We start from the raw sequence: 9718 nt of genomic DNA, 5'->3' as shown, positions 1-9718 counted from the left end.
AATAAAGAATGTATATATAGCGGGCAAGAAACCTAGAAATGAAGGGGCCTGTAGACAGGACCCCAACACCCAACAATGGGAAAGAGTACAGGGAAAACAAATCAAAAACCTGGACATGCCAAACCAGGTGCGACCTCGAGCGGAGACCACAGGGCAATAAGGTTGCAAAGTGAGCTAAGTAATGCAGAATGCACTTCCTGATAACCGAAAAAAGGTGCCGCTAGTGGGTTGGGTACCACTGGTGAAATGTTCTTATCTTGACCCAGTACAGCCTCAGAGGAAGGGCCACTCCAAGGAGCCGGGTCCTCTCAGGGTTTCTCCGCTGGGCCCGACTAATATGCTGGTTTGTTCCACAAATCTGTATGCGCATTGTTTCCTCTGTCCAAATATAACTGCGCGTTTATCTTTCTGTGGACAGGACTTGAGCGCCACCCTGGCGAAAGTGAGAAAATACAGTGTATTTTTTACATCAACATCAGCCTACTGGTGACGAATTATGTTCTTCTTAACTGGCCATTTTTAAGAGGGATGTATTACGCGCTTTAGAAGAGGCATCGATACAAATCGCATAAAGCGCTACATAAAACGCTCGTTTCACTTCGTGTCGTGAAAATGACAATGACAGAGGCAATGTGGGCAAAGGCTTGTTTTGCAAGACATACTCGGTAGCGTTGAGGATCAGGGCATCACAATTTAAATCATAATTTTGTAAGCATTCCATTACCTATTTTATTACTGTTTATTTTTTTGCAAATTGCCATATTTTCCATGCATAGTCGTTGAGCCGCACTCACATGACGCCAAGCCTACAGTAAATGACACAAAATGTGCAGCAACAGCGAGATTGACAAGCGAGAGCTCTCTAAAATGTCCGACGAGGATTTGATGTCATTCTCCAAAAAAGACATCGTGGCCAGGTTGCGCCAAGAGGAGGCCAACAAGATGACAGCTCTTATACAGCGAGGGCGGTTAATTAAAGAGGTTAATAAACAACTGCAGGAGCATTTACTCGAAATCAGGGAACTCAAAGTAGTCAATAATAGGCTTCAGGAGGAGAACCAAGAACTGCGAGAACTATGTAGTTTCCTGGATGATGACAGAATGAAAATAAAAACGCTTTCCCGAGATTGGCAACTTTTTGGACACAACGCAGCCAAAGTGATGCGTGAGGACGTGGGTGGACATCTGAAGAAGTTAGCTGATTTGGAACGAGTGCAAGATGGATTGGTAAAGGAGAATTTCGATCTCAAAGAACTGTGTGTTGTTCTGGAGGAGGGTTGTGTCAGCAGAGGTGATTCCAGTCCTGGCGGGTCGTCCGAGTTGAGTTTACAGTATTTTGTGGCCCGGGACTTTGGAGACGGAAGTTCCAGCGCTGGGAGCATCGGTAGTCCAGATCCTCTTCTAGTCTGTTCCCCCGATGAATGAGATGGTACCAACAAACCTCTTCTATCAAATATGTTGTAAATGTCACCTCAGGTCACATAAAAGGGGAATGGGTCGTTTGCTATGTTATAGATTTCTAGCAAAATATCACAGGCCACGTTCTTATCGTGCATTCAATATGACGGGAGCTGACCATGGTTCTGAAATAAGCAACATGCTGTACATCCGACACGGGAATGCTTTATCTCGAACTGTTTGATATTGACTGATGATGGGAATTTGTTTTCTTCAGTTCTCTTTTATTAGTTTGCATGGCACATGTTCAATTTTCCCTTGCAGTTTTGTCATATTGTTCTTCACACAAATAGTGTTTATTTCCCTCCATTCAATATCACTTTTCTCTCTGAATATCAAAGCATTATCTATCCTATCCTTTGAGCTGGTGAGCATTTTCTAAGTCGTGTCTGTGCCCCTTATAGCATGTCATAGTATTTGTAATACAAAAAAAAAAACAATTGTCCAAAACGTTATTGTAATTGTGAAAACCCTCATGTTTTTACACTGTTTTGATTAAAAGATGACAATAATGATCTGTTGTTTTTACATGACCCCTATTTGGGTAGATTAGAAGCAATAATGCATGATGGTGATGTTTTGAAAAACCCAACTTCCAGTTTCCCAGTTGTAAGTCTTTCTTAGGATGAAGTGGATGAAGTAGGAAATCATTATTGATCCAGGATCAACTTCAGGAGCAAGGTCTAGGCCAATACATGCAAAATATTGGGCTTGTTCAACATTTCAGCCGACACTGCAGGTGACTGCAGACTGTTTGATCTACAAATTACCATGCATCATAAATAACTACTCATTACTATTTGTAGATCATTCAGTATGTTCAGTGACAGCTGTTGGAAGTGGAGTGGAGATTGCACACAAAAGGGAGATGGGGGCAACTACAGTAACTCCTCAATCTCAATGGGGATTGAGGGTAACTAGTCACTCCACCCCGTCTCAATGAGGGGGTATGTGGGGAACTGAGCCAGGAGAGATTATCTAATGTTATCTCAAACTAATCTTTAACTCAAAGTCTTAGCCAGGTCAAATATGTACGCCTTTTAAGATCATCTACACACTGAATAAGGTGGCAAAGCCTTTATGCAATATATTTGCATATATATTTTTGAGTATGGACCCATCACACCTTTTTGCTAAGATCATCTACTATCAGATGCAGATTTTAGTTACAGTTACAACAATCTTCATCCCAGAATAGAAATACTGACTGAAAATGTGTATTTTTGGTTTGGAGGTGGTGAATAGTGTTGAAAATGATCCACTTCAATGCACTGGAAACATTTTTATTTTTATTTTACATCCACAGTTTATTAATATCTATATCTTATTTGTTGTCAAATTAATTACAAAAGGCCAACACAGTTTTTGCAAACTTAATCAATGGTTTATGTTGAGAACTTTAGCCAACAGATTGTTGACTTCATTCCAATCAACCCCTTTGTACTGACACAATGTTGCATTGACAATGGGGGACATGTCACATTCTGTTATCTTGACACACCTAGAATGATCGATATGCCCCAACTGTAACATCAAACAGTTGGGGATTATTCAGTGTGCCGTCTCTGTCCAAAAGAAAGTAGAACTTGCGATCTTTCACCCTGAGGGGAATGAAAGTAGGAGACTCTTGTCTGTGGGCGTAACAGGCCACTTGTGACAAGGGTACAGTAATTCTCTGTCCCTTGTTTGGTCCCAGGGGTGACTGTGTCGACACGGTGACCATCCCGCCCCCCTTATGTAGAATCACCTGGCTGACAGAACGCCGGCAGAACAGAGCACCAAGTCCCATGATCCCTCCACCTAAGAGAGAGAGAGAAAAGTATTAATACAATCACACACAGGTATAGGTGCCTCAATTTATAATAGTGCCAGTATTTTGCACACTTAATTCTGACACATACCAATAACAAGGCATGCCAGTGTGAATCCATATCTCCAAGCATTAGATCCCAGGTTCATATCGAAACTCCAAAGTCCTGCCAAGCCAGTAGTGGAGACATGTCTCCCACCAGAACCACTTCCACCAGTGTCTCGAAGACCAGTAAAGGCGAAGTGGGCCAGGTATGTCCAAAAAAGAAACTGACCACCACAGAAGACTGCTAAGAGGCGAAAGAACCTTGTTCGGTCGTGCTCAAACAGAATCACGTCTTTTGCAACTGCTGTCGATGTAGAAAGAGGGCGGAAAAGAGGCACCTGTTGGTGCAGTTTCTTCATAACATGAAAGTACCGTTTTTGTGCGTTCACTCTTGAGCGGATTGATAACAGACCAAAACACAACGTATCTGTTGCCCATATGGCACCCTCTCTCCCCAAACTGTATGCTACTCTTACACGGCTATATAGGTGGCCATTGCTCATGCCAGTGCATGTCGACGATGGTGTATGTGATGGATGGCTCAATATCGCTCTCGGTGTCACTTCGCTAAGGTTCCGCAATCGCGAAACGTTTGATAATCGATGACGTGCAAGACTAGACCAACACTTCGATATACCGCTTAACAAATACCGAAATGTCATTTTTCTTACTGTCAGTTTTTTATGGAACCCTTTGACTTTTTTCAATCAGAACATAGCTGGACACAAGCTACATAACTCGTTTGTAGGACGCCGCCATGTTTCGATGTCTACGGAGACTGCAGTGGCACAAAAAGTAACATCATGGCAAGCAAGCATGATCGCTTCAAAGATGGTGGATACATAAAGATGTCTTACTCAGGCCGTTTACCATTGAAAACATTGTCACAGTTCCGGTCTACTGAAGGGGTGGTTCTCCCATTCACACCAATGCAATAGCTGCTGGGTCTGTATAAGAGCCAGAAAAAATGGACTGAGATGTATCGCTTCCTCTTCCGTCTCTGATAGCAGTCTCATCGCTAGGCCTACTGGTAAATTAGGCCATATCAGGCCTATCTCGTGAACAATCTTATATATCAACACAGTGAATTTAAGAGAATGTATTGTGTTATATAGCTACAATTATCATCCCTTAATTTTATCCACAGAAGATGTCTAGTCCAATGTATGGATGTGTGGAAAAACTGGTGGTGCTATAAGACAACGAATGAACACCTCCCAGTAGTCACGCTCCTTTTCACTCTCTCTCAAGTCAATTAAAAAAGCCATTATCAGCGTGGGAAACATGTGTTCACATTGTCAAAGAAAGTAAAATCGATTATTAACAATAGCGAAATAAACAATCTGAACCGAACAGTAAAGATCACACACAAGTTTAAAAATAAGAGACATTTCAAATGTTATAATAGGGCTATTTTTAGTGTAACAATGTACAAAAGGGAAAATAAATATGGGTTGTATTTACAAGGGTGTTTGTGCTTCACTTGTTGCCATTTTCTTGCTGGTGTGATGGCACACTGTGGTATTTTACCTAGTAGTTTATTCTCTCTCTCTCTCTCTCTCTCTCTCTCTCTCTCTCTCTCTCTCTCTCTCTCTCTCTTCCTCTTCCTCTTTTTTACTCGCTTTGCTCTGGTTTGAGTCTGTCGTTTATATTGCACAGCAAGTACTCGTCTGTCTTGGTCTAGATCTGAACGAAATGCCCTAATGGCCATATATGGAGATATAGATACCGCGAACCGCAGGGTGTGCACGAGGCGCGCATTGGCCCTACTGCCGTTCGTTTCCTTATTTGGAAGTGAGTTTAGCCAACCTTCTCATTGCGAATGAATGACTGATGTATGGGAGAGACAGACACGTCAGTCCCTGTGTCTGTCAAAAATGCATACAGTGAATTGATTGTAAGAGATAAATTGGATTGGACATACTTTTTAAAAGCTGATTTAATGCGCGCAAACTTGTATTTTCACCATATAGATCATTAGGGATTTAAACATGTTTTTTTCTTAATATAGTCTAGAGACGTTATTATACTCTATTCTATATGGACATTGAGTGTTACAGTCTAGATCTGTAGTTTAGCCTATTGAACGTCGTTCAAGTGCATACTGTGATTGTGTCAGTGTGTGTTCGGGGGAGGGTTATAATGAAAATACAATTCCCATGATACTTTGGGTTGACACTTGCTCCCTTTGTTCTGATGCCCGTCAGGCGCGTGTCCGTCGGTCTAGTGTGAACTCAACAAGAAGAACGAACATTTCATTTTCGACTCAGACGCTGATACACGAAAGACCCAACCATGGTAACGTTACTTTTATGGTTCAAATAACTAATTTTGTTATCCTACATATACAACCCACAGTAGTTGTTTTGGGGAGGGGTAGTTAGTAACTTGGCCCGCTGATCATAAAATGAAGTTATTTATTTCCCCACCATAGTTTTTCAATCGATGAACATTGACCACCTTGCTAGCTAACAGCCCACATTTGGTAGCTAACTGTTTAACTTGGCTAACCTGCTTCAACAATTAGCATTTAACTAAACCGCCATTTGTCATTCATGGTCAGAGTTAACTAGGTATCACCTGGCCCCTCGGCATTTCCTCTCAACCATGACCTAACAGTATCATTAGTATTAGTTAAGCTAACTAGGCCTCGTGCTAACCGGATGGCTAAATTAGCTAGCAAGCTAACTAGTTAGTATACGTAGTTAGCTAGATTACTTCAGATGGCACAGTTATGTTAGCAAACGAACGGTACGCTATCCACCATTTGGTGTTGATTGGAATTGACAATTGCTTTAACGTGACAAATGTTTGAGTAAGACGATGCTAGCCTGACACTCGTCTAACGCCTCACCCGCTAACATTTACTGCCAGCTAGCTAGTACCGGTAGCTAACGTTACCTCCCGTTTCAGCCGACCCCACCCTTACTGCAAGTACAAGGAAGTGTGCCGTCAAAGCTTGCTAGCTACCTAACAATGTTCGTAGATTATGACATGTCAATGGATTTTGTTCAACGGTATCTTGTTGACTGCGTATGTTCACTTTAACAATTTCGGTGACAATTGTTGAGAATGATTATTGAGAATTGGTTAGTAGCTCCATCAAACTAGGAAGCCATGGCATCGAACCCTGACACAATTTCCTTCTCCCTTGACTTGCGCTGACAACGGCACGCCAGTGTGTTTCTAACACTGAGTATGGTTTTCTGCTTCAGCACACCCACCATAAGTGAATGCGCTGTAACCACTGCTTTGGGGAAGAGGAAGTGCACCAACTTCCCAATGCAAACACACTGTTTGTTTGCTAGTGGACATCCTGTTAAATATGCCAGGGTGTCCACCCACTCTGGGTGATGACATTTCACTTCCTTATGGTATAAAATAGATTTTATCAAGACAAATGTAATTATTCATGTTCTGAATTGTTCAGTGGGGTATTTCTCTAACATAATTAACATAAAAGTGCATCAGATTAAAAGCACCGAGCTCTGTTTACAGAGCGGTGCAGCTTTATCGCAAAAACTTTTGACCATTTTGTTGTTGGTCGCAAATATAAAAGTTGGCATGACACTAGCTGAATTAAATGTAAAAGGTTTTCGGGTAGGCACAGTGCTCTGACATTCCGGAGAAAAATACAGGAACTTTGCGTTAATACGAACAGTGTATACTAAAATGTCTCAATCGATATCTATCTTACCTCTTATTGTTTTATGATGATTTCAATGGTAAACCTGTCAGGTAGCCTTAATTCTCACTCAGAATCCAGTCTGGTTTCCCCCCTGATTTAGTACCACTTTTTTCCTGATTTGGTTGCCATAATTTTGACCATCCTGTAAGGGTAAAAACTCAATACATTTTGAACGGATTATGATAAGATACATGAGGTTTGGACCATTGGTTGTTTCAGAGGATCATCTACATAACATTTTATCCATTGGTCAAAATGTTTTTGATTGGACACCCTACATATGGTCTTAGTGAAGTGTATTTCTTCCACCTTGGTAATAACATTCTAGCTAGTTAGCTGCCAGCAACCAAATCATCTTCATACCACTAGAAATGGAACTGAAATGTATTTTCTTGAGATTAACATTCTCTTTTCAAAGTTTTCCCTGGCTCTTTTTAGAGATTGTTTTGGAATGTAAGTGGATGATTGTGAAAATGTAGGGTATGTTTCACTTAGTCAGTTTGTCCAAGGTATTGATTTCAGGAACAGTAAAAGCACCCTCTGCTGTCTTTCTATTTGCTATATGAATAGGTATCTTTTGTTCTGACACAACCCTCTGAGTTTGTTTGTTTGACTTGTGGCTCATCTTTTGCAATTTTGAGGAAAAAATGTAGAATACTTTTGGCACACACCATCCTTGTATTTCAATCATTCAAGTACTGACCTAACTAACAATTGTTCCAAATGTTTTCTTTAAAATGTAAAGTCGACTGCTCTGAACAGTGCAAGTGTGAAATGATCATAGTGATTTATCAACATCCTTATCCCAGTGTGCCCACTAACAGTGTTTGCTTAATGATTAGTCGACGGGGCTGAAGATATCAGCAATCGTTTAGTCTGGAAAAACAAGCCATTTAAAGCCCTGCAAACTGTTTTAAACTTCAGTCCAAACATGCAGACCAAAGCTGGGAGATCTCATTCATTGACCTCTTGGGTACATGATGCATTCAACTTGTTTTCTCCTCTTAGGCCTCTGGGGTGACAGTGACTGATGAAGTTATTACAGTCTTCAATGAGATGAAGGTCCGTAAGGCCCAGGCGAATGAGGATGAGAAGAAGAAGAGGAAGAAGGCAGTGCTGTTCTGTCTCAGCGAGGACAAGAAGCACATTGTCCTTGAAGCAGGTAAAGAGATTCTGACCGGTGATGTGGGTACCACCATCGCAGACCCTTACCTGCACTTTGTCAAGATGCTGCCTGCAGACGACTGTCGCTACGCCCTCTATGATGCAACCTATGAGACCAAGGAGACCAAGAAGGAGGACCTTGTCTTCATCTTCTGGTGAGTGTCAACTGTTAAGCACTGGGTTTAAGTCGACTTAATTTGATGATTACAACTAGTCAATTCTGCTGATATAAAGACAGAATATTTTGGTAATATTTTCTGTTTCCTTTGTATCGCAGGGCCCCAGAAGGTGCTCCACTGAAGAGCAAAATGATCTATGCCAGCTCAAAGGATGCCATTAAGAAGAAATTCACAGGTGAGCTTAACGCTTTAGGTTGAAAAAAAATCTAACTGATGATTAGTGTGCTTTCATTTGTTTTGTTTACACATTTGACCACTTTGCTCATTTCTAGGTATCAAGCATGAATGGCAAGTTAACGGTTTGGAGGACATCAAAGATCGGCGCACCTTAGCAGAGAAGCTTGGAGGCTCATCAGTGGTCACCCTTGAAGGTGGGCCTGTATAAATCCACTCTGTCAACTGAGGCCTGCAGGGAAAGAAAAAAAACAAAATTTAAGTCCCGGGGGTATGGTTGTTGATTCCAGAATGAGAAGGAATTGGGTGGGGGGTTTAGAGTACAAATAAGATGGGGTGGAGGGTATCTTGTTGTGGGGAGAAAGATCAAGTATGCTATTTCATGGTTTAAAATTGTGGTTATCATTCCACTTCTCACAATGAAGAACAAACATAGACAAGTCTCAATTTGTGATGAAGGATTATGACAAAATAGATGAAGCTTTGCGTCAACATTTCCAAGATTGTCCTTGCAATTTCCAAACGAATGAAGAACAAACAAAATGTGGTTTACACAATGAAATCATTAAGGAGGATATTTTTTAAACAGATGAGGACTGGGTATGTCTGTTGTATGATGGTGTATGGATCAGGCAGAGCAAAGAGAAACTTGAGTGAAAAATCAAAGTTTATTGGTCACAAACAGTTAAGCAGGTGTCATAGCGGTGCAGCAAAAATACTTGTTACTTGCTGGGTAAACTTGTCAATTTATGCACTTTGTTCACACCTAATTTATTTGATGGTAATTCCTCTATTGACACATTTGTTGTTCTTTAGCAAATAAGTAGTTAAAACTAGGTTATTTTCAAACATGCTTCCCGTACAAGTAGAAATAAAAAAACACAGCATTATTCCAGGAAGTTATTTCCAAGACCTTCCAGACAATTGCTGTGTACAAAAATGCATTCCTTTTTTCTTGATGAAATTTCAGAACAGCTTAATTAAACATAAATTGGTTGAGGGTTTAACAAGATGGAGTCAGGGGTATGTAGTAATGTTGGTGGCTCCAGTTGGAAGAAGCCTATGAGAGAAGGTAAAGTGTGGATGGATATATTGTGGGTGTTTTTGTCTCATGTCTAAATAAAGAAAATGCACTTACATTTTCTATCGTTGGCTGTTTCATTTTTCCTATGGTTAATTATCCATTCCTGCACGCCTTTT

General features: G+C 40.9%; 3 protein-coding genes across 3 annotated transcripts; 2 read left to right on the top strand and 1 right to left on the bottom strand.

Annotated features, from left to right (window-relative positions):
* Nucleotides 1–689: 689 nt before the first annotated feature.
* On the top strand, nucleotides 690–1545 carry LOC110509953 (coiled-coil domain-containing protein 85B). The gene has a single exon (XM_021591188.3). The coding sequence runs from the start codon at nucleotides 826–828 to the stop codon at nucleotides 1423–1425; it is 600 nt and encodes a 199-aa protein (XP_021446863.1). The 5' UTR covers nucleotides 690–825; the 3' UTR covers nucleotides 1426–1545.
* Nucleotides 1546–2720: 1175 nt separating this feature from the next.
* Nucleotides 2721–4140, bottom strand: tmem223 (transmembrane protein 223). The gene is made up of 2 exons (XM_021591187.3): nucleotides 3360–4140; nucleotides 2721–3258 (listed from the first exon to the last, which is right to left on the bottom strand). The coding sequence occupies exons 1-2, from the start codon at nucleotides 3973–3975 to the stop codon at nucleotides 2960–2962; spliced, it is 915 nt and encodes a 304-aa protein (XP_021446862.1). The 5' UTR covers nucleotides 3976–4140; the 3' UTR covers nucleotides 2721–2959.
* A 1380-nt stretch (nucleotides 4141–5520) lies between these two features.
* Nucleotides 5521–9657, top strand: LOC110509956 (cofilin-2). The gene is made up of 4 exons (XM_021591193.3): nucleotides 5521–5611; nucleotides 8010–8320; nucleotides 8443–8519; nucleotides 8617–9657. The coding sequence occupies exons 1-4, from the start codon at nucleotides 5609–5611 to the stop codon at nucleotides 8727–8729; spliced, it is 504 nt and encodes a 167-aa protein (XP_021446868.1). The 5' UTR covers nucleotides 5521–5608; the 3' UTR covers nucleotides 8730–9657.
* Nucleotides 9658–9718: the final 61 nt, after the last annotated feature.

The sequence above is a fragment of the Oncorhynchus mykiss genome, chromosome 29 (genome assembly GCF_057628025.1).
Source record: "Oncorhynchus mykiss isolate SJ-2025 chromosome 29, ASM5762802v1, whole genome shotgun sequence".
NCBI lineage: Eukaryota > Metazoa > Chordata > Actinopteri > Salmoniformes > Salmonidae > Oncorhynchus > Oncorhynchus mykiss.
This window is presented reverse-complemented; position numbering and strand designations above follow the sequence as displayed.